Raw genomic sequence first — 23,876 nt, 5'->3', positions numbered from 1 at the left:
GATGAACGATATCTAGGTGCATTCGTTTGGTAGGACAACAAACAGAACAGATTTGCAAACGAAGTAAAGGAAACTTAGGTTCGCTAAGGCCCTCCAGGAGCCTCCCAATTCCACAACCTAGGGACAGTATACATTCCCCAGGGCGGGCAAGCATCTGAAGTAACTCTTGCTTTGGATTGAGTCATCCCCTCTTCCCCTCCCCCAGTCTTTCCGCCTCCGGAGGCCTCCCGGCTGGCTTCCGCTCTAGGCACCTCCAGGCTCCTCTTTATGGTGCACGCGGTCTCTCTAGCCGCATTCGCCGTCCTCTCGGTGTCTACGCGGGGCAGGCGATAGTGTGGAGTACCGAGCTTGGCCTGTGCAGATACAGTGCTTCCGGAGCCCGACTGAGAACCGTAGCAGCTCAGGTGGACCGGGCCGCACGGCTGTGAGTGGACTCTGCGGATGACACTTGAATGTGGGAGGCCGCGGAGGGGCCGGGAGGGTTAGGAGGGGAGGCATGCACGGCGGAGGGGGCTTGCTGCTTGCAGCAGCCTGGCACCAGGCTCTACCTTGACCATAGTAGGTCCGCCACCGCATCAGGGTCACAGGCTGCAAGTTTTTAGTTTGCAGTAGAAAGATTTGAACCCAGGGCTTCGCCATTGCCGAGCTTCATCCCCAGCTTCTTTGTGGGGACTCGCTAAGCTACCCCCCAACCCACCACCTCCCTGATTAGCTCAGATTACAGAAATGAGGAACCAGGCCTGGGTCTTTAGTTTTGTTGGTTTGGTTGTTTTTTGTTTGTTTGTTTGTTTTTGATTTTGTTTGTGGTTTTTGTTTTTGGAGACATTTCTGTTTTTGAGACAGTTTCTCTGTGTAGTATTGGCTGACCTGGAATTCTTTATGTAGCCGGGGCTAGTCTAGAACTCAGAGATCTACCTGCCTCTGCCTCCCAAGGCCAACTTTAAAAACATTTTTTTATTACTTCATTTTGTATGGATGGATGTTTTGCCAGCATGTATGTGCCACCAGTGCGTGACTGGTGCCCAGAGAGAAAAGAACTGGGCGTCGAATTTCCTTGAAACTGGGCTTACAGGATATTACAAGTCACCGCATGGGTGCTGGGAATTGAACTCCAGGTCTTCTGGAAGAGTAGCCTCTGAACCGTCTCTCCAGCCCGTATTTAAAATTCACAATCTTTTCAGCTCTGGCTGTGTGATTTTAGTTAAGCACTTTGGTGGGTTGAGGGTTTTGTTGTTTGTTTCATTTTCTTTTAATTTTTTTTTCTACCGTTGTGCCATGTGCATAGTAGGTGTTTGTTGGATCTGATGATTTGAATCATACTGATGTAGCAGAGAGTAGGGGCATTAGTGAGTGAATACCATACAGGGTTGTGGGAATCATGGCAGAGAAGTGAGATCTGATCACATCAATTTCAAGGAGAGCTTGCTATTGGGGATTCTAGGAATTTCTGAATATGTGTTTATTCAAAAAGTTCTTAAGAATAAAGTGCCAGCATTTGCTAATTAGAGAAGCCATGGCTGTTCGGTAATCAGGTAATTCCTTACCCTGGGATCTTGGTATATAATAGATTAACAAGTAACAAAGTACTATGTTTCTGTAAAGCAGAAAGCCTTGAAGTTACTCTTTTACATAGGTTGATGGAAACTTACCTCTGAGCTGAAGGAGGAAATAGTGATGCTGGAAGAACTGATATGAACAAGTGGGGTGTACAGGTGGTTGGGGAGCATGTAACCCTAGAGCCACCATACTTGACCACTGATTGTCTAGATTTGGTGGGCCTAGAGACATTGGGACTTAAAGTCGGATTAAGAAATACTCTGTTCCAGTTGATCAGTGCGGAAGAGCAGTTCAGTAAATTATTGATAAATGTATAAACAAAATGGACACTGGAAATCCTGGACTTCCTCTTGGATGAAATCCCCAGGAATTCAGTTAATGGCTGTTTAAAACATAAAAACCACCACCAATAACAACAACAAAAGAAAAAGCAAAATAAAACCTGGAGTAAGTCCTTTAGTTAAATACTTGTCAGAGGTATTTTTGCTGGTTGGAAAACAAAACAGATGCATATACAATGCTACACATATACAAGAAGGGCCTGCAGACCCACTGATTCATTCAGGTGTCAAAGTATAGTGTATTGGGTATTACTATTTGTCAATAAGAATGCCTAGCTGACCAGCAAGCCCCAGAGAGCCTCCTGCCTCCTTTTCCCAGCACTGGGATAACAGATGGGCACCCGAACACTTGGCTTTTTTGCCTCTGTGGGTTCAAGGGATAACACCTGGGTCCTTATGCTTACGTGGTGAGCACTTTACTAACTGAGCCATCTCATCTGTTGCCAACAATCTTGTCTGGAAAAGAAGCACCAACCTTCAGGTAGGAAATTTAAACTGAGCAGTTCCTCTAAGTTGTTATTCGGAAAATCAGTCTTAGCTCAAATAAAAAAGAGCTAGAGCTGAAGAAGGCTCTGCTTACTAAAAGGCTCTGAAAATGGAAGTGCCGCATTTAGCAGATAAAGGTGCATGACTGTCCACTTAGATGGGGTTAACTTTTTAGCAATATGTAGGACATAACTGATAATCCATTATCTAAAGCACAGATGTGCATATGCAGCTAATTCTGTATCTGGCAACAACTGTAGACAGTTCTACTTTAACAGTAACACCAGAGAGATCCTTACTTAAAAAAAAAAAAAATATGCAGTGACTGGGACTGAAGAGATGGGTCAGCAGTAAAGAGCACTGGCTGCTTTTCCCAAAGACCTAGGTGGAATCCCAGCACCCACATAGCAGAACAACTGTAACTCCAGTTCCATGGCGTCTGATGCTGTACTTTCTAGGTTCCCAGCCCTGCAGAACACAGACATCCATGCAGGCCAAGCACCGATACATGTATTGCTCTTTTGGTTTTGTTTGTTTTAAATGCAGTGATTAGACAGGCAGTTTAATTTTCTACAATTAACCCATCAAAGATTATACTGCTTTAGCGACTTGGATTTCTAAAAATAAACTTCCTGAGTTCCAGGATGACCTTTCCCCTCTTTCGAGACAGTTTCTAGCCCAGACTGGCCTCCAGGGATGTGGCTGAGGATGACCTTGAATTTGTCATCAGTCAGCCTCCCAGAAGCTAAGATTTTAGGAGTGTTCTTCACTTTTTCTACAATGCTGGGACTTGAACCCAGGACTTTCCGTCTGCTTCAGGGAGTTCAGGGCAGAGTATAATGACAGTTTCCTGCTCCAGGCCATCTGCAGAAAGAATTGTGGATTTTCTTTCTCCTGTATTGAGGATCAGTTCTACCTTGTTTTCGCCTTCAGTACTCTATCAGATTCTTTCCTTGGGTTCCAAGTTTTTGGGTCCCTATAAGAAATGGCAGCCAGCACCTCCATCTCGTTCTCTCTTTCATCCAGATCACCCACCAAGTTGGGTGTCTTATAATAGCTGCCATCATGAGCTGCTAGCAGTCTCATCCCACACATGCCGTTCAAGGACTACAGTGTATTCGCTTGTTCCCTCATAGTATTTGCACAGCAGGCCCCACAGTTCCTTGCATTAACTTTCCCTGTTTACCACAGCTGGGGCACCAGCCACAAACCTAAACAATGATCCCACCAAAATAACCGCTGGTGGACCAGGGAGTTTATTTGGCTTATGGTATAGAGTATTGATGAGATTATTTACAGGAATATGGGTAACCCCCTCATGAATAACAGTCTCCTGGAAGTTGCATCCTTGAGTCCTTCCTGCGGTTATCCTGCCACTTCATTTTGTGTGAAGTGCTTACCGTTCCTTTGCCATTCTAGTCTCGATGTATCAGTTAGTTGCTATGGTTACCAGATCATGTAATCTCTCCGCCAGGATGCTGTGGGGTGATTTCCCTGTGTCTAGAGGTAGAAGACATTTGCGGTAAGGCAACCTTCTAAAGGTCTGTAAAGCCAGGAAGCCTTTTCACTTTGGTTTACAATGCTATTTACCACAGTACCAGATCATACTGCAAACCCCTCAGTCTGTTTGTCTGTACTACAGTGATCCTGTAGTGTCTTTAATTATCTTTCTAGTAAATCAGCCATTCTTTTCTTTCATGCAGTCAGCTTTCAAACTCCAGCAGCATGGCAGTGGGGGATTTCCAATTGTCTTTTGATTGAAATAGTTCTGAACTTGTAGAGTTCCACAAAGGTCTTTTGTATCTTTTGTAACATTCTTATATTTTATAAAGCATACAGTGTTTTGGTTTCCAGCATCCTTTTTAAATCCCCTACAAGTTCTAAGCAGTTTTCTATTGAAAGTCTAATAGTTCTCATGTGAATATTTGTTTCTTCTATTTCTCTCCTTAAACCCTGTAATGCGATCTTAACATTGTAGCTGTGATCTCAAGTATTTTGGTGTAAATCTGACCTGACATTCTGTGATTAAATACATTCTTATTGTAAGCCTTTGGTCTTTCCCACTACTCAATGTTTGCTGTGTTTTGCTTTTGTTTTCTAAAGAAGCTGCGTTGTACTAACTTTTTACAGTTTTCCAAATAAGAATTTTCAGAACCAATCTGTCTTTAATGTTTCCTCTAGGTTGACCTACCAAAGAGATTTCTAGACAAAATAAAAGAGGGGAAACGTGGTAGATTCAAGGGTGATGGATCCGTGCTCGGTCGGAGTCCAGCTTCGCACCACACATGACTGCCATAAAACCTTCTACACTCGGCACACGGGCTTCAAGACATTGAAAGAATTGTCATCAAATGACATGCTTTTACTTCAGCTTAGAACTGGAATGACACTTTCTGGGAATAATACGATTTGTCTCCATCATGTAAAAATTTATATTGAAAGATTTGAAGAGTTACAGAAGTCATGTTGTGACCCATTTAACATACACAAAAAGCTAGCCAAAAAGAATCTACATGTAATTGACTTAGATGATGCCACTTTTCTGAGTGCAAAGTTTGGAAGGCAGCTCGTACCTGGTTGGAAGCTTTGCCCAAAATGTACCCAGATCATCAATGGAAGCGTGGATGTTGATTCAGATGACCGCCAGAGACGGAAACCCGAGTCAGATGTATGTATAGATGCCATTAACTTTTCTGCAGTGTGGGACTTTAGATGTATGGAGTAGCTATAAGAAATCATGTCATATTTCTGTCACATTCATTAGCATATAACAGATTTAAAGTTGAGGTGAAATAGTGATGTTTTAAAATGTTTCCATATACTCACAGTCCAGAATGAGCAGTAAACAAGGGCTTAGGACAAAAGAACATAATGTCTCCAAGATTTCAATGCTACAACTTCTGTTCTTAGACTTTAGGAAGGAGAGTTTAGGCATGGCCTTTAGAACATTGGCAAAGGCCAGCTTAGGGAACTTATATCCTTTTCTGTTACTGAAGTAGCTAACAATGTTTTACCTACTGGAGACTACACACCAGGAAGGATGTCAGACTTGGTCTAGGACTAAAGCATTGCTTTAAGAAAAAGAATCAAGGAAGTGGGTTATTACTGATTTTTATTTTGATTTTGAGGCGAGGGCTTGCTCTGTAGCAGACTGTCCTGGAACTCTCCATGTGGTCAAGACCAGCATTGTTCTCAAGACAGTGAGTGATTCCCCTTCTGCTCCCTGAGCTGGAGTCTCCAGGCATGAGGCATAATGCCCAGTAGTCAGTGAATAGAACTTCAGTTTTTCTCCTTTGAAGATGTTTGGTTTGGGACCCTAGGATAAGAGACTGAGGTGCATATTTTACATACCAAAGTAGACCTGGCCTCCAAGGCAGGTTTACTGGGAAATTGTTCTCAGGTGATCGAGTTCACTGGCCCCCAAGGACCAAAGCTAGGGAAGTCTCATGGGGAAACGGCAGGGGGAGGAGGGTGCACACCTCAGCCCCTTGTCCCTGGGTCCAAAACCAAACTATCCCATTCTTATTTGAAAGTTTTAAATAGTTGTGGCCCTTCATAATGCTTCTGCCTCTACGCTCTGAATATAGTTAAGGTTAACTTTAGGGCCTCCTGTGCTCAAAGAACACATGGTTTTTACGTTGTAAAGTATGAAATATTTTATGCCTTTTCCCCAGGTCTCATACCTGTACGCAGGTCACTTATATCAGAAAAGTGAGATCCGTGAAGCTGTCTTTACCCCCTCAGGAACACTTCTCAGAGTTTCTCTTTTTCAGTGTTCTATAATGCTTGCTGCTGGCATATTTTCTCAGTTTTCTCCTTTTTGTTGTATTAATAAACCAGATTAAAATTTTAAGTTGTGTGTTGTGTTCCTCTCAGGCACATCTCCAGGACCCAGCATTATGTGAAGTTCGTTCATCATAGATACTCGATGATCTAGACTTGGATGTCTTCACCTCATCTCTTCATTGTTCTTATATGGCTGGCTTCTTTACCACCCAATCTTGACTTTGGGTGTATGAAAACATTTTGAAAGATCACTTATTGCCTCCCCAAAATAACAGACTTAAAATTTTCTCACCAAACTCTTGAATTACCAGAACCTACATATATATGTATATGCATATATACATGCAGCATGTGCATATATACATATATATACATGGCTTGAACGTGAAGCCACTGTACTACTGTCCTCTTAAAAGTTAGAAGTTCTGAAGGACAGAAAATTGTTATTTGTAACCTCAGTTCTGTGCCGTTGTCTTTAGCTGCCTTCTCTCCTGAGGTGACAGCCATTGCTGTCCTCAGTGTGCCAGCTCCTGCATGTGCTAAGAGACTAAAGTAGCAAAAATAGTACACAAATTTGAATATAGACTAGAAGAGTGGGTTTTCCCACCTTCCTCTGTGTGTGTGTGCTCCAAACTGCATTCCAGATTGGGGGGTACCCTGGGCTAATGCTAAGTAAAGTCCTACTGTTTTGAGCTCACGATTTTAATTTATAGTTTTTGTATTTTTATTCAGGGAAGGACTGCTAAAGCTCTGAGGTCACTACAGTTTACAAACCCAGGAAAGCAAACTGAATTTGCTCCAGAAAGTGGTAAAAGGGAGAAAAGGAAGCTCACCAAAAATGCAAGCGCTAGTTCTGACAGGTGGGCAGCCAGTTCCGGCCTGTCGGTTCTTTGTTACGTTACTGCCACACATCTGCATTATTCTTGTATTTTTTTTCTTAATTTTCAGCTTTCTGACTGTTAATCATTTTAAATTGTATTCTGAATTAGTTAAACCTGAAAGCCTTGGCTGTTACTCGTAGGAAAGTAAAGCATCCGTTGGAACTCTAGAAGCTTCTTTCTGAGAAGGTAGCATGAAGTGAACAAGGTAATATTTTGGAGTGAGGGTTAAAATAATTGAAGAAAATCTTAGAGCTCGCCAGTTTCTAAGATGTTTGCAGTTTACAAAATTTGATATTGATGCTCTCTTCTTGATGTGTCTGCTTTCTGTGTACAGCTGACAGAAAGGCCATTGCATTTATGAGAACTCGAGTGCTTTCGATTTTGCACAGGTCCGAAGTAGACACACAGTTAGTACACAAGTGAAGGAACAGGAGCTAAGTCATTTAAAATATATATGCTAGCACTGAGTATGTTTAAAAGATATTAACAGTATGCACTCATTGATAAGTGGCTATTAGCCCAAATGCTTGAATTACCCTAGATCCCTAGAACAAACGAAACTCAAGACGGATGATCAAAATGTGAATGCTTCACTCCTTCTTTAAATGAGGAAAAAGAATACCCTTGGCAGGGAAGGGAGAGGCAAAGATTAAAACAGAGACTGAAGGAACACCCATTCAGAGCCTGCCCCACATGTGGCCCATACATATACAGCCACCCAATTAGACAAGATGGATGAAGCAAAGAAGTGCAGGCCGACAGGAGCCGGATGTAGATCGCTCCTGAGAGACACAGCCATAATACAGCAAATACAGAGGCGAATGCCAGCAGCAAACCACTGAACTGAGAATAGGTCCCCCGTTGAAGGAATCAGAGAAAGAACTGGAAGAGCTTGAAGGGGCTCGAGACCCCAAAAGTACAACAATGTCAAGCAACCAGAGCTTCCAGGGACTAAGCCACTACCTAAAGACTATACATGGACTGACCCTGGACTCTGACCCCATAGGTAGCAATGAATATCCTAGTAAGAGCACCAGTGGAAGGGGAAGCCCTGGGTCCTGCTAAGACTGAACCCCCAGTGAACTAGACTATGGGGGGAGGGCGGCAATGGGGGGAGGGTTGGGAGGGGGACACCCATAAGGAAGGGGAGGGGGGAGGGGGATTTTGCCCGGAAACCGGGAAAGGGAATAACACTTGAAATGTATATAAGAAATACTCAAGTTAATTAAAAAAAAAAAAAGATATTAACAAATTTACAACAGGTCAGGCTGTTTTCTTACTGGAATCGACATTTTTACCTTTTTCCAACTGTGAAGTTTTCCATTGAGTGATTTAAAATATTTTCAGACTAGATTTAATAGAAGTCATTAAGAAAAGAAACAGGGCTGGAGAAATGGCTCAGAGGTTGAGAGCACTGACTGCTCTTCTAGAGGTCCTGAGTTCAATTCCCAGCACCCACATAGTGGCTTACAACCATCTGTAATGGGATCCAATACCCTCTTTGACATACAGGCAGAACACTGTATAATAGATAGATAGATAGATAGATAGATAGATAGATAGATAGATAGATAGATAGATAGATAGATAGATAGATAGATATAGATAAAAAATAAATACATCTTTTTTTTTTTTTAAAGAAGAAAGAAACAAGTAACATTGCTTAGAGTGTCCGCCCTCTAGAGGAAGGGATGTCCTATGTTCACAGCAGTATGATTTGGTAACCAATGAGACAAATCACTGAGGTCTACTAATCCTGTGATGGTTTGTGTAAAGCCATTTGGGGGCACATTTCCTTACTGAATTCTTAGTTACAGATAGTATTTGTGTGAGTGCATATCATGCCAGGGGTATAGGAGATCAAGAGGAAAACCAAAGTTCGTTTTTGCCTCTGGCCTTGAGTCCAGCCCCTCAGTTCCCACACTTGTACACTGAGCATCCTGGCCATCTGAGCCACCTCACCAGCCCTGGGTTAACATCTGTTTGACTTCAGTGTCCTTTTTATTTTCATCACTTGGTCGGGTCACTTCTCCCCATCTAGAACTCTCCTAAGAAGAGCACAGTAAGCCAGTTTAGTAGACTGCATCTCTACATAGAAATATTTTACCTCCATTTTCTTCATTATCTTATTTTCAACTAAACATTCAAACGTAGTGTGTATAAAATGCAGCTCACTCTTTTGTTTTACAGACAAATTATTCCAGCAAAGAGTAAGGTGTATGACAGCCAGGGCCTGCTGATATTCAGCGGCATGGACCTCTGCGACTGCCTGGACGAGGACTGCTTGGGATGCTTCTACGCCTGCCCCACCTGTGGCTCCACCAAATGTGGGGCGGAGTGCCGCTGCGACCGCAAGTGGCTGTATGAGCAGATAGAGATTGAAGGAGGCGAGATAATCCATAATAAACACGCTGGGTAATTGATAGTGTCACACTACGGGTCTAAGACTCTCTCTCTCTCTGTCTCTCTTGCTCTCGCTTTCTCTAAACCCTGTTGCTTTTAGATGCAAGGATGGCCTAACTGTTGATAAATAAGTATGAATTTGGTTGCATTTAGTCTTTAGTTGATGTAAATTTAGATGGGTTGTTTCTCCAGAGTTGGCTCTAAGCCTGTCTGGGCCAGTCTAACAAGTGTAGATAGTTTGCAGTTTTTAGGGTTCCCATATGAACACATTTCAGTAATGATGACTTAGTTGAGTCGTCCCCATGCCATAGCAGCCTAGTACAGATTTGAGTTTCCCTCAGTTTACTGTTGCCTGCATGGAGTCGTAACTTCCCAGTGCAGAAGTCAGGATGTGCTTAGCTGCTGTGCCTCGTGGTCTGTGCCAGTCGTGAGCTGCTTTTCCCTTCTGCCCATGATTGCTGTCTGTACACCTGTTATTTGATTCACTTACAGCAAAGCATATGGTCTGTTATCTCCCTGTCACCCATATGATATTTTACAAAAGTGATCGCCAAATATTGATCAGCAAAGATGAAAACGCGGCAAAGACACGAACAATGACCTTTCTGGAAGTGAAATTTGGATCAGTCATAAATGGAATTGTGGATGCCACCGCTGGTCATGGGAGTGTTGATTACCGCTGCTGTCGTTGAGACGTGTGCATCAGAGGAACCTGGTGAGGGAACTGACACACATTGCCGAGAGAAGCAGCTGGGATGAGCAAGAAGACTGTCCCAGACAAAGTTACGGTAAAAACTTAACATAAAGGCTGTTTACTGTAAATAGATTCGTCACAGCATTGAAACGGTCAGAAAGGTTCCTGTCACTGTTACTAACACACCAGTCAGAGGCTATTCAGACGACTTTAGGCAATACAATAAAACTCTTAATTCTCAATACATAAACTTTAATTTTCTTGTCCATTTATAGCTATAAGTTTTTAATATTTTGATGGATATTTAAAGGTCATACAGCAATCCTCTTTCCCCTTGATTATTAGCATTTCTTTAGTGCATCGCCTCACAGTGCTGTACAAATAGATAGGCCCAGCCCTTAGCTGGGAGCAGCACCTGTGACACAGAAAACTGATTTTCATGCAACACAGTAAGTGGCTATTTTGAAAATAAACTAGATACCTAAGTGCTGAAACACAGTTCTTTTTCCTCCATCTGGAGAGGAACACAGTGTTCATTGCACCTTCAGCGTCTCAGTTCTTAATCTATGCATTCGTGGTAAAGATTTGTACTTGAAGAAAACTCCGTTCCTCTTTTTCCATATAAAGCATGAGTGTGTACTACATAAATGGCTGCACCTTTGTCTCGGTCACTGTTCTGTGCTGTGAGGAGACACCATGGCCAAGGCAACGCTAGTAAAGAAGAGCATATTGAGGGTTTACAGTTTCAGAGGGTTACCCGTTACCATCATGGTTGGGGAGCATGGTGGCCTGCAGACAGATGTGTCAGTATCAGATCTTTATGTCCTTACCCACAGTCAAAGAGAGACTTAGCCAGACATGGCTTTTGAAACCTCCATGCTCACCACCAGTGGCACACGTTTCCAACAAGGCCGCCCTTCCTAATTCTTATCAAATAGTGCCACTTCGTGGTGAGTAAGCATTCGAGTGTATGACCCTGTGGGGGCCCCTGATTCAAATCATCACAGCAGTATTTCTGTGCTGTTAAAACTGGATAGATGTGAGGGTTGAGATTTCTAAAAATGTCCCTTAAGAGAGTGATGAAAACATGGAGAAGCTGGAACGTGTGGAATAGAAGTAAGGTTTCCGCGTCCTGACGGAGTCTTGCTGAGAAGTCAGAATGGGGGTCTGTGGGTCAAGGGAGCATCTCCAGCACTTCTTACCAACTAAAGCCTTTCGAAGGTTCTTGTTCCTGAGTCTTTAGCAGCTTAAAATACTTTGAAGCATGGAAGCCAGTTTGAGTTTTCCAGTACACTAGCATTTTTGTTCAGTTGGTCATCTCTGTACTACACTTGATTGCTTTTCTTTGATAAAATGCTGTTTCATTTCCAACTTGGAATTAAATGTGCTGTCACTTAGGGTTTCTCTCTCTCTCTCTCTCTTTTTTTTTTTTTTTTTTTTTCTTTTTTTCAGAGCTGGGGACCGAACCCAGGGCCTTGCGCTTGCTAGGCCAGCGCTCTACCACTGAGCTAAATCCCCAACCCCTAGGGTTTCTCTTTGACTCAAGTGTCAGAAGCCTAGTGAGCAAGTCATTAAATCCGAATGTCAGAGAGGAGTCAAAACGTTTTTAACTATTTTTAATTTAAAAGGTATAATTATTTACTTTTTCTAAATTAAGGAAATGTTTTGCAGGGCCACAGATAGACTCCGGTTTTATCTGAACCCTTGGAATCATTTGGTTTTAGTCATTTTTTGTTTCCTTTTTTGTTCCCAAGTGTGAGTTAGGGCTGCACATTGCTCATGCTTTTCAGAGGAAACTTGTGCGTGCATGTGCGTGTGTGTGTGTGTGTGTGTGTGTGTGTCTGTGTGTGTGTGTGTGTGTGTGTGTTTTCCATTCTGTTTTCCTTGGAGCAGGCAGGGCCTTACACTGTAACCCAGACTGGCCCTGGACCTCTGCAGCGCTCGTAGCACAGCCTTTTTCATGCTGGGGTGACATGTATGTGTTATCATGCTGCTAAAACTGAAGATTTGGACATTTATTTTTACTTACAATGGGAGTATATTTCTAATGGGGAAAAGACTATATAAAAATGGCTATATTTAATCATTCCTTAGAGCAGAACTGTTCCTTTTATGAAGAGAATAGTAACTTTTTTCAAGGGGAAGTTTTCTCAACAGTTTTGTTGTTTGTTTTTGTGTGTGTTTGGGGACTAAACATACTGTAGAGTTATAGACAAAAGTATATCTGATCTTAAGTAAACTAATAAAAACTGTATTTTAGAAATAAGCAATGCAGGCTTACTGTTTAATTTTTAAGTATGTGTGAGAGAGATCTTAAACTAATAAAGACTATTTTAGAAATAAACAATGCAGATCTATTGTTTATTATTTTTAAGTGTGTGATCTTGAGTAAGTTAATAAAGACAATATTTTGGCAACAATGCAAGCTTACTCTTTATTATTTTTAAGTGTGTGCATGTGTCCGTGGTCACCTGTGTGGACACGTGTGCAGTGCGTATGTGTAGATGTGGAGGCTCAAGGTTGATTTGGTTGTATCCTCAATTGCTTGCCACTGTATTTGCTGATGTTGTGTGACTCCGTGGCCCTGGAGCCCGCTGCTAGAACTGTTCTAGCTAGCCAGCTTGCCAGGGGATCCAGTCTGCCCTCTGCTCTGTGATTACAGGTAAGCCACCACACCCACGGGCTTTCAATGGGTGCTGGGAATCCAAACCCATCCTCACTTGAGCAGCAAGCACTTCATCCCTCTCTGTTACTTGGTGTGGATTTTTGTTGGATGGTTGTTTAATAAGAACATCGAGTATTTGAAAAGGTTTTTATTCATGAATCCATATCCAGTCTATGATCACACTTGTCTGACCTTCAAAAAGGTAACTAAAGTTGGTTGGCAGTGTAGAACAAGGATGTGTGTCCTACCCAGACTGGCCTTTCTGTGAAGCTTTGCACTTGACTTCTGGCCACCTGGGAAAAGCTTACAGTGTTTATTGGAGATTCATATGACACTTTAGTTTTTGCTGACATCTGCTGGTGTCTCTGTGAAAATAAACACCACAGACCTAACACCTTACAAACCTGGGAGCCAAACAACCCTTTTTTCGTAAAGTGGTTGTATTAGGTATTGTCACAGTGATGCAAATAAATAAATAAATAAATAAATAAATAAATAAATAAATAAATAAATAAAAACTAGTTTTTAGAATGTATTATTTTGTGAGTAGGGCCCTGGGATGGAGGTCAGAGGACACCTGGGTCCCCTTTTCTCCTTCCACCTTTCCATGAACCCTGTGGATCCAACTTAGTTCACCAGGCTCTTGCCAGATGAGCCATCTTCTACTTCTTTCTTTTGTGGTTGATAACATTGCCGGAGTCTTTCTGGAATAAGCACCCCAGCACCAGTGAGGGGAGAAAGATGTTACAGGGGAGTGGGAGCCAGGATTGCTCCTGAAAGGCCTAGGTGTTGGGTCCAGGTTACAATACTCTAAAACCGTGAATGGGGCAGACAGGCAAGATCTTACAGAAGCAGACGTAGCAGTTAGACGCTGTTCTGGTCAGCAGCGCATTGTCAGTCACTTCTCCAGGACATTCTGGTTTAGGTGGCAAGTGAAGGTTCGCTCGGCAGAAAGGCAGTAGGAGCAATGTTTAGATCACTAAGTAGATAGTAAATAAACAGCTAATAGTTGGTCTTTGCCTTATACTACTTCAGTAAGGGTTACTAATGTTATATGGGGACATCTAGTAAAGTGGATTATATAAAACACGATTGGATCTGCTCCCTGGGAACAGTAGCTGGTAACAGTAGCCCAATTAACATCTATCCCAAAGTAGTTCCTAGTAAGACCCTAGCTTAAAATGTAAGTAAAAACAAACCCTTACTAGATTTTCTTTTACACAATTGTGTAGGAAGCACAGCCTAGAGTTAGCATTAGGAGGAATCAGGGCTGGTAAACTCAAGCCTGCTTCCTCCTGGCTGTCTGGAGTGCTGAAGTGGAAGCAGTCAAAAACAACAACTGATCCTTTGTACCCTACTGGGAGCCAGCCTCCACCAGCTCCCCAAAAATGCAGAGCAGTGTTCAGGCCCTAAACCTGGACTTTGTCAGTGAATCAGACTCATCCCAATGGAAAGATCCATCCTCCATCCTTAGAACCCATCCTTACGCTCATTACAAATTCCTCTCTAGGCCCTAGCCCTGAGCAGTTTCCCAGTCACTATATCTCATCCTTACGACTAAGGTCTTAGGCGTGTTGATGGAAACATTTTGACTCCATTCTCTTTTCAGGGATTCCAGCCAAGTCCCTACATCTCACCCTCTTTAACTTGAATAATGTGGGGAAACGCCTTTTAGCGTACTGGTCAAAAGAGGAAAGACTTGACCTACATGTCCTGGCTTGAAAATCATTCCCTGCTGCAAAAATCAATTTCTCAAAATGCCCACCAGGTGGGGCTGGAGCTCTGGCTCAGCGCTTAAGGAACACTGGTTATTCCTGAGGACTGGGATGGTGTTTCCATCACCCACATGGCTGCTAGGCTCACAACTGTAACTCAAATTTTAGGGGTCCAGAAGAGAACATCAGATCCCCAGGAACTGGAGTTAGAGATAATTGTGAGTTGCCATGTGGGTGTTGGAAACCCTGACTCTTTGGAATAGCAACAAATGATCTTAATTGCCCCAACCCTATAGGTCTTAACTTTATCTTGAGCACATCAACTGTAGTTCCATAGTGGTTTCCAAGCCCTGTGTCAATCCCCTTCCTTGTTAACTCTTTCTTCTGTCCTTGAGAAGCCATGAGTGATTCCACTCTCAACCCGTAGGGCTCAGATGGGTTCCCTTTAGTCCATGCATTTAGCATGCATTACAAGGCCTGGCCCTGGGAGGGTGAAACACCAAACACGACTTGAAGCCATGTCGAACTTTCTAAAAGTGAGCTCGTGACTGGCCAGGCTGTTCAGAGTCTTCCAACTAAGACTCTTTCCAGAGGATCGTTCAGCTTCCACGGGACTGGGCCCTGCATTGGCTAAAACTCAGTTCTAAGTCAGGTGAGCAGTGATGTTTTAACAGCTTGGACCAATTAGTTTCTTGGACAGTTGAAAGCACATCGTTTGCTCCAGCTTGTGATTTATAACACAGTTTTAGAAAATTCCATTTAAGCATCGACAGCTCATGGTCCTCCCTCGGTCCTTGCCACATCTCCCTGAAATAACACAAATGAAAGCAGCGGGTGCAAGACAGACAAGAGGGCCAGGGGTTGCGTGTGTGAGTCCAGCTGTCTGAAGCTAAACCCTGGCACTGCCGGGTAGCTCACTCATTCTCTCCTTTCCACCTTGGCCATCCAGCATTTGAATACAAGATACTGACAAGGAAAGTCGATTCTAAGAATTCCCATCAAGCTCAAGGGTCGAGTGACCTGGTTCAGACCCACACCCTCCTGAGGCCTTCAGAGACTTTAGGAAAGCGAACAGCTGCGCCTTTCCACCCCAGCCTTCACTCTGACCCTAAATCTTGGCCATATCTTCTCCAGTTCAATCTTATTTTGACCTCCTTTATGCAAATGGAGTGTGGCCTCCAGCCTTTCACCCTGAGTGTAATGCAGCAACAACGTTTAAGACACCTGCAATCAAGGTAATGTATTTTCGGTGTTTTGTTGGCCTTGCTTCTACAGCACTGGGCACGTCTGAAATTGTTTGCATACTCACCGCGTTCCCTCCACAACCCTGTGCTTCAGCTGAAGCTCAGTCCTAAGCCCAGTGAGCAGGAATGTTTAATGGCCAGGTCTGAATTAATTAACTTCTCAGGAAACGAACCGTGTATCACGGACCCAAGCTTGTGATTTATGATCCAAGGCCAGCAAAATTAATGTCAGCCCTATCAGCTCACATTCCTCTCGCCTCTGTCCCTACAGCTGCTTAGGTCCGTGACACTGACAATGGCAATCTGAAGCTGTGGATCTCACCAAACCAAAGGGAACTCTGCCAAGTGCAACGTTTTATATGTCATTTCCAGTAGTAATACTGCCCAAGTCAAACGTGTGGTTTGTGGCGTCTTAGCCAGCAGGCCATACTTAATATCCACGGTAGGGATAGTTATATGCTTTAGTCTTCTAGGATTCTGATGTGCTTTTACTCCACCCCACCCTGCCCCCATTCCAGTTTTGAGATTAAAGTAACAGCATAGACACAATTCTCATCCCAAAGGGAGTAAGGATGGATGACCATGACCCAGGAACTCAGATTCAAATCACCCCAAATGCCAGGTTTGAACAGTTTTGTGAAGTTTTTATAGGTACCAACAAAATCATAAACCAAACTGCTTTTCAAATACATTGGTAGAAACATCAGAAGTCGTTTACACCGAAGTTGGGGAGCCTCTCCAGGCTTCAGATGAGATCCTATGGCAATCCTAGCCTCTGGGTTGGGCTGACTGTAGCATCTGTTCGTACATTCCAATGCACTTCCCTAATCCTCACAAGGATGTCAGGTCTCACACACAGGTAGGCAGTAAGTCACTAAGGGACTAAGACAGCCCAAGACAGTTTGGCTCTGCTCCAGCAACATTCCTTCCTCCCCAACTTTCCGCAGTCTCGGACGCTCTCTCTACTCATTCAGCCTTGTACAATGTTTAATGTGAGCACAGCTCTTCAGAAACAACAGCTAAGAGTGGACTACCTTCAGCAGGAATTTCATAACCTCACATAGATCTGCAGTTTCTCTTCCAAAACAACTTTGGGAAGATGTCATTGCAAGGCAGTAGCTGGGTAATCAGCTCTGTTGCCATAGTTGATTAAATCTGTTCTTAACTCCCCAGCAGCAGAGGCTGCCTCCCTCACCACCTGCCCAATGTTCTGGATTCTCCAGTGAAACACACACATGTGCAACCTTATAATAAAAATGCCTTAAACAGCTCAATGGCTGGGCCACTTCAATCCTCCACTTGGCTAGTACAGTCTTCCCTCTGATGTTCCTGAATTATTACTAAAATCTACATTCCATCTTCGCTACCTTAGACCCAATTGGGGAGTCCCCCTGGGACCACTCTTTGTGGCTGTATGCTTTCTCTCCTACAGCTCTCAAGCCTGATCCTCCAGCATTCCTGGCAATCATGAAAAACATAATTAGAAATAAGGCAGGGGAGTTCAGAAAAATAATGTCTTAGACTATCCAGGCTGCTATAACAAAGTGTCTTGGACCAAGAAGCACAGAAACAAAGTTTCTTTCTCCAAGTTCAAGAGTCTGGTGAACTCAAGAATAGAAGGCCGGTAGGGTCCAGGAGGCATTCTTCTGAGGCATATATAGCTAGCTCTGTTTTTGGTATAGTTTTCAGAGTGGAAGGTGTCAAGGGGTATCTAGAAAGACTTTTTAATAGGTCCGTAATCCCGTTGGAGAGGACCTCGCCTTTTGATATCGCCATGGGAGATCAGGCTTCAACACATGAAATTAAGGGGAAGCCTAACATTCAATCCATGATGCTTCTATTCAGTGGACTTGTATGCCTCAAGATATAATTTGTTTTTGTAGACCTAATACCGAAGTACCAGTTCATACATACGGAATCTAATGTAGCCATATAGCACCTTTTATAAATACTTAATTTATTTGGTCCACTATAGCAAAAGCAAATGTCTATGCCATAGATTGACCTGCTTATAAATAACTGAAATTGTTGCTCACTCTTCTGGAGACCGGGATGTCCGAGGTCAAGGCACCAGCGGATTCCGTGTGTGATGGAGGACCACAGATTTCATGTGTGGTGGTGGACCACGGCCCCTGTCGGTCATTGTCTTCTTAGTGCATAATGGGAGTGGAGCAAGCATTACAGAGACACAAGTCCATTCATGAGTTGTCACCTCCCAAATGCAGAATTTCCCCTTGTGAGTCTGAGGAGGGACGTGAGCATACAGCGAAGCAGCCGATCCTAGCCATTTCATCTCTCTCAGTGCCTACTAACCTAACAGGTTTTCAGATGGGGAAACCAAGGCTCACAGAGGTGAGAGAGCCAAAGAGTCAGTAAAAGTGCTCGCCATGTAAACGTGAGGGCCTGAATTTGATACTCAGAGCCCACATCAAGTAAGTAAACGAATAAATGCCAGTGTAGTGCTGCCCACTTCTAACCCCAGAGTTGGGGAGGAGACAGATATGGACGGTGCTGCCAGTCAGCCCGGCGTGTTTCGGTTCCAAGCCAAGCAAGAGACTGTCAAAACCAAAGTAGATGGCATCTGAGGAACTAGAGGTTGATCTCTGACTTCATGCTCTCTCTCTCTCTCTCTCTCTCTCTCTCTCTCTCTCTCTCTCTCTCTCTTTCTCTCTCTCACACACACACACACACACACACACACACACACAGGAGTGGGGGGAGAGAGAGAGAGAGAGTTATTAGATAACTTGCCAAGAGCCATCTGGCTTGCAGTTTAAAAAGAAGGCAATCAAACAAGGTTCGTTTTGCCCCACAGCACCCCTGTTCGCCAGCACAGGCTGCGTTCTTTCTTCACTCACCTCGTCCGTGCAAGTTCTTTGTATTCGCTGGAGCTATTTCATTCTGATGATTTAGGTATTCCCAAGGTAGGGTTACTTCTGGTTAACACAGCTTCTGCCTATCCTCATCATTTATCCACAGCCAATCGGAAAGTTATGTTTCTCTGCTCATCCCAAGGACTCACACTAAAGAATACATGGTAGTGGCTATTCAGCATGGACTGAACATCTTTTTATTTTTGTTCTGCTTTAAAACCTATCACCGTTGCAGAGTGCCATCCTGTCCAGAGGAGGGCGATGTTTTGTTACAAACCTGCACCGCTTTGGCAAAGTACAGATTTAGAAAAGGTTTATTACGGGGAGTCAGAATGTCATTTCCTTTAAATGCTTTAGAGGGAACGGCGTTCTTTCTAAATATTATGTGGAAAGAAGAAGGGCCCTTTTTTCTCACCTACATAATTTCTATATGAGCTGTTCTTTCAACTGGAAAAGCCAAATATTCAACTGAAGCCCGAACCAATTCATTGTTTAAGGTACCCTCTGGGACAGCAGTTCTCAACCTGTGGGTTGTGACTTTTGGCACACTTCTATCTGCAGAAAATAGTTACATTGCTATTCATAACTAGAAAAATTACAGGTATAAAGTAGCAACGAAAATTATTTTATGCTGGGGGGTGGGGTCACCACTATATGAGGAACTATTAAAGGGTTGAAGCACTAGGAAGGCTGAGAACCACTGCCCTGGAGGACAGAGCCTAAGTTTGAATACTGTATCTACAACTCTGGGCTTCCACTTCAGACAACTTACTTGGTTTCCAGAGGTCTCAAATTTCTTGCTTGCAAAAATGTAACTAGCAATCATTTCACTGCAGAGACTGTGTGGAGGGGAAATGTATTCCATTAGGGAACAAAAGCAGATAGATACCCTGTAAACTAGAAATTCTTCTTCAGTGGAAATAGCATTTCCAGGTTAAATACAGAGCCCTCAGTTAAATGTTAAATGTGAATTTTATTAATAATAGAATTTTTTAGTACCTCTCTCTCTCTCTCTCTGTCTCTCTCTCTCTCTCTGTCTCTCTCTCTGTGTGTGTGTGTGTGTGTGTGTGTGTGTGTGTGTGTGTGTGTGTGTGTGTGTGTGTGTGTTAGAGAGAGAGCATGAGGTCAGAGATCAACCTCTAGTTCCTCAGATGCCATCTACTTTGGTTTTGACATACAGTCTCTTGCTTGGCTTAGAACTCACCGAAACATGCTGGCCTGGCTGGCAGCACCGTCCATATCTGTCTCCTCCCCAACACTGGGATTGGGAGTGGGCAACACTGCACTGGCATTTATTTGTTCACTTTTTAGATTCACACACAATGATAAAGACAAGAAAGTTATGCTTATCTGAAATTCAAAGTTACCTGGCTATCAAGTTTTCTAAATTGACAGCCTTATACAGAGAACACAAAAGGGGTAAAAGTCACTTCGCTTTTTTTAAAACCCTAGAGACTTCACTCCGAGTATTTTAGAATGTCATTACTTAAGTTTGGTGTTTCTGTTATCTGGGAAAATTAATATAGGCGATATTTTAAAGTTTTGAATGTGAAGCCATCCTAAGCAAAGTTAAATAGCATTGTCCTTGGTGAGTCTTGGTCACTTCACTGCCCACGACAGTGAACGTAATGTTGGCCATGTAAGTGTGCATCTCATCCATTATGTTGAGTGAAAACCTTTAAAAGTGTTATACTCAGTTTTAGGAGAGAGAGAAAAAAAATGATACCAGAGATGAACCAGACAGTGGGATCTGGTGGGTACCTATTCACACCTCCTCTCTCTTTTCTCCCTTCCCCCAACCCCATCCCTAATAAAGAAGTTGACTCCTTCCTTTGAGTAGGAAAAGTGGGTTTGTGAATGTGGATTGGGGAAACAAAGAAAATAAAAAGGAAGGTCTACAGTGCTCTTTTGTTTTCTCTAGCAGATGGGATGTCTGCCCTGCAGCTCACTGCAGCCTTAGGAAGGGCAGTGTCCCCTGCAGCCTGGGTCCTGCCGGGGCAGAAAGGAAAGTGGGTGCCTCTCTCTGTGCAGCCAAGACAGTTTTCTTAGAAGTGGGGTGTGCATGCCTTCCTTCTGCTTCCTGCAGCCTGCTTTCTGGAAGGGGGCGGAAGAGCCGAAGCTCTGTATGGAAGCCAGCCCTTTCCAAAGGGGAACAGCTATGGTGTTCCTCACCTCTTACTGTGCTGCCTTAACTTCAGTCTGAGATCCACACACCAGGCCCCACTAACACCCATGAGACCCACACACCAGGCCCCACTAACACACCCATGAGACCCACACACCAGGCCCCACTAACACACCCATGAGACCCACACACCAGGCCCCGCTAACACACCCATGAGACCCACACACCAGGCCCCACTAACACCCATGAGACCCACACACCAGGCCCCACTAACACACCCATGAGATCCACATACTAGGCCCCGCTAACACCCATGAGACCCAGATACTAGTTAGCAGCTTTGTTGGGGAGCCCTCAATCAACATATAAAAAATTATTTTTGGCTGAAAATATAAACATGAACAAGTCTGGGGTTTACCTTCGATCTAAGTTTGGGAGTAAAAATAAACATAATAAGTATGTATACGATGGTCATCTCTGCGCGTTACCTGGGAGTCAGCAGCTTCTTGGCAAAGAGAATCTCCATGAGCTAGCTCAGTCTGTCTCACTCCTCTGCAGGCCTACCAGCCCTCTGGCTGGCGTTTAGTAGGTGCTTGGTACATACCTGTTGACTGAGTGAACGAATTTGGGTGGTATGCAGAGACCACACCCAGGCTTTTGCATGCACACATGCCCAGATTTAGGTGGGAATGCACAGGTAGTGTGCAGGCCAGCCTGTTTCCTGAGCCTCAGTTCTCTACCTCCAGTCACCCATTTGTCACCTAGGAAACTGACCCTGCTTGTCAGACTTGCTGCCTTGGAGGCACTTGGAGGGCGTGTCCTTGGAAATAAAGACATGAGATGATGTCCTAGGGTCAATGTTAAGATAGCACCAACACTCCGAAGATCCACTGGTTTAGCAATCCCACTACTTAGCTGTCAAAAGCTGAACATGTCTCTATCATGAGTTTCTGTCATAGGAAGGGTAAATTAGCATCTACTTACCCCAAATCCCTAGATTACAGGCAAATGTATTTCTAGCATCACTTCAGCAATTGTTCAAGGACACTGACAGTCTCTTACTGTCATCTTAGTTGATGAGGTGTCCTCTAAGAAATTATCGAGACTAGGTCTTGAGACTCGAAGTGCAATGTGTGTACCGTCTCAGCTTTGTCTCTTTGAAGGGACCTGGTTGCTGATGGTTCTCTGTGCGATGACACCAAGCGAGCTGTGTTGGGTGAAAAGGCTCACTAGCTGGAGGACTTAAAAGGCATGACGGATTGCTTCAACCTGGGCGGCTGGAGGGTGTGACGGAGAGTCTGTATCTCTACTGGTCCACACAGGATGGGGCTGAAGGAGTGGGAGGCTCTAGGAGCAGAGATTGTAAACTCTGAATGGAGTCCTGGTTCTGTCAGTTGATGGGCAAGAGACCCACAGCAAAGAACACTCAATCTGTCTAGGTCAGTTTGTCATATAAAGGATGACCAGAGACATACCTGCCTTCAGAAAGGTGTTGGGGGACGCAGGCAGCAAAGATTGCCTGGTAAGGCCTCCCTGCAGGCATTAGAGTAATAATGCCCCAGTGACCACCAGGACTGAATGAGTGTTACACTCGTGGGTGAGGAAGGCCTACCAGAACTTACTGTGATTTTTCAAAGCCTCTGGAAGAATAAGTGTACACATTGATAAACCGCTGTTTTAAAATAAGCTACGCATAATCAATGTTCCTCTGCCTCCGTGACAAGTAGTCCAATCAAAGGACATGCACCACCTGCAGATAGATCCCGGTTCAGCTGTGTGACTTTGGGGAAGGGACTACATCTGTGCTCTGGTTTGTGAAAAGTGTTGCTGTGCATATCCGGTGGTGACGCAGGCAGTCGGGTGCACCAGTTTGCCGTCATCCTCTTTCCCCGACTCTCAAGGACCTTTTTGTCTAGAAGGATGGAATAAAACACTTATGAACAGAGATCAAGACACGGTGTAGTGAGTATAGTAGGAAATGAAGACGGTCGGTCCTAGGACCAAAGGGTATCAAAGTCACACTTTCTTGAAGGATCAGGGAAGGTTTCAAAATGGACACACAAGGGGTTGGGGATTTAGCTCAGCGGTAGAGCGCTTGCCTAGGGAGCGCAAGGCCCTGGGTTCGGTCCCCAGCTCCGGGAAAAAAAAATGGACACACATCAGTTTTCCAAAAACCAAACCTACTAGGTTGGAAAAAGAAACCAGGAATAACATTGAAAGTTAGACTTGGTTGGAATTACGCAACAAAAGTCTCCACTTAGAGACTGAAGGGAAAGTAGGGGATGAATCAGAAAAGCAGGTTGGGGTCATGATGTGATGGATATGGAGTGCCCGGATAAGGCCGTAGCAGGCCATGGGCAGAAGACCAGATGGGTTTTAGGAAGTACAGAGTCAGAAGGAGAGCATGGGGCTGGAGGAAACAGCCAGAAGCACTAAGGAGGTGTCTTTGGTCCCACTCCTCCTCGATCTCCTGGTCTGGATGCTACTTACACCAATGCTGGATGGGCATCGCTTCCCTAAGTCCGAAGAAGGAACTGTCAGTTTGTAACATACTTTTGTCCCTATTCATATCAGTAGCTAATGGCATCTCTACCCAGGTTAGCATGTGGCACTAGCCCCTCTCCCTAGTCACTCCCCTGTTCTCCTAGTATCTCAGCAACGGAGGAGAAGAGCTTCGCTACTGCACCCTTTGTCCCATGTACTTTCACAGAACTGATGGGCTGTAAGACTTCTCCTTCGGCCACCCTCTGGGGTGTGCTTCCTTCAAGGCACACTATGTTTCCGTCATATCTGGCACCATAGTTTTATCCCCAGCCAGGTAGAAAACTTCCGTGGCACCAGAAAACTGCACAACTTAGTTAGGGCATAGCTACAGAGGACAGTTCTGAGGGCTCCTCTAGGAAAGAACATTCTTAGAGGGTTCTTGGCTTCAGCTGTTCCGTGAACTGGTATGGAAGCTAAGTTTGACCATTTAATATCATTCCTTGGGATGATCAGATCTGAAACTGAGCAGAGGGCCAAGCTCTACTTGTTGGCAGGAGTGACAAATCCCAATGCTGGGGGACCAGGTAGAAGCCGGCTTCACTGCATGGAAAGAAAGGCAGTC

At 44.0% G+C, this 23,876-nt stretch overlaps 1 protein-coding gene and 1 pseudogene across 5 annotated transcripts; one reads left to right on the top strand and one right to left on the bottom strand.

Moving 5' to 3' along the window:
• The first annotated feature begins 228 nt into the window (after positions 1-228).
• On the top strand, positions 229-12,492 carry Arl14ep (ADP-ribosylation factor like GTPase 14 effector protein). 5 transcript variants are annotated; one of them, XR_005501868.2, is made up of 5 exons: positions 229-424; positions 4,566-5,052; positions 6,903-7,030; positions 7,160-7,256; positions 9,242-9,377. XR_005501868.2 is itself a non-coding variant. In XM_039104930.2 (5 exons), the coding sequence occupies exons 2-5, from the start codon at positions 4,630-4,632 to the stop codon at positions 10,144-10,146; spliced, it is 924 nt and encodes a 307-aa protein (XP_038960858.1). In that variant the 5' UTR covers positions 229-424; positions 4,566-4,629; the 3' UTR covers positions 10,147-12,492.
• Positions 11,471-23,876, bottom strand: part of Hint1-ps4 (histidine triad nucleotide binding protein 1, pseudogene 4) — a 28,402-nt pseudogene continuing 15,996 nt past the window's right edge.

The sequence above is a fragment of the Rattus norvegicus genome, chromosome 3 (genome assembly GCF_036323735.1).
Source record: "Rattus norvegicus strain BN/NHsdMcwi chromosome 3, GRCr8, whole genome shotgun sequence".
In the NCBI taxonomy this organism is placed as follows: Eukaryota; Metazoa; Chordata; class Mammalia; order Rodentia; family Muridae; genus Rattus; species Rattus norvegicus.
This window is presented reverse-complemented; position numbering and strand designations above follow the sequence as displayed.

Coding starts and splice junctions, on each gene's coding strand:
- Arl14ep (XM_039104930.2), top strand. CDS start 4,630: ATGGATCCGTGCTCGGTCGGAGTCCAGCTTCGCACCACACATGACTGC. Junction 5,053..6,902: donor GACGGAAACCCGAGTCAGAT/GTATGTATAGAT, acceptor ATTTTTATTCAG/GGAAGGACTGCTAAAGCTCT. Junction 7,031..9,241: donor GCAAGCGCTAGTTCTGACAG/GTGGGCAGCCAG, acceptor TTTGTTTTACAG/ACAAATTATTCCAGCAAAGA.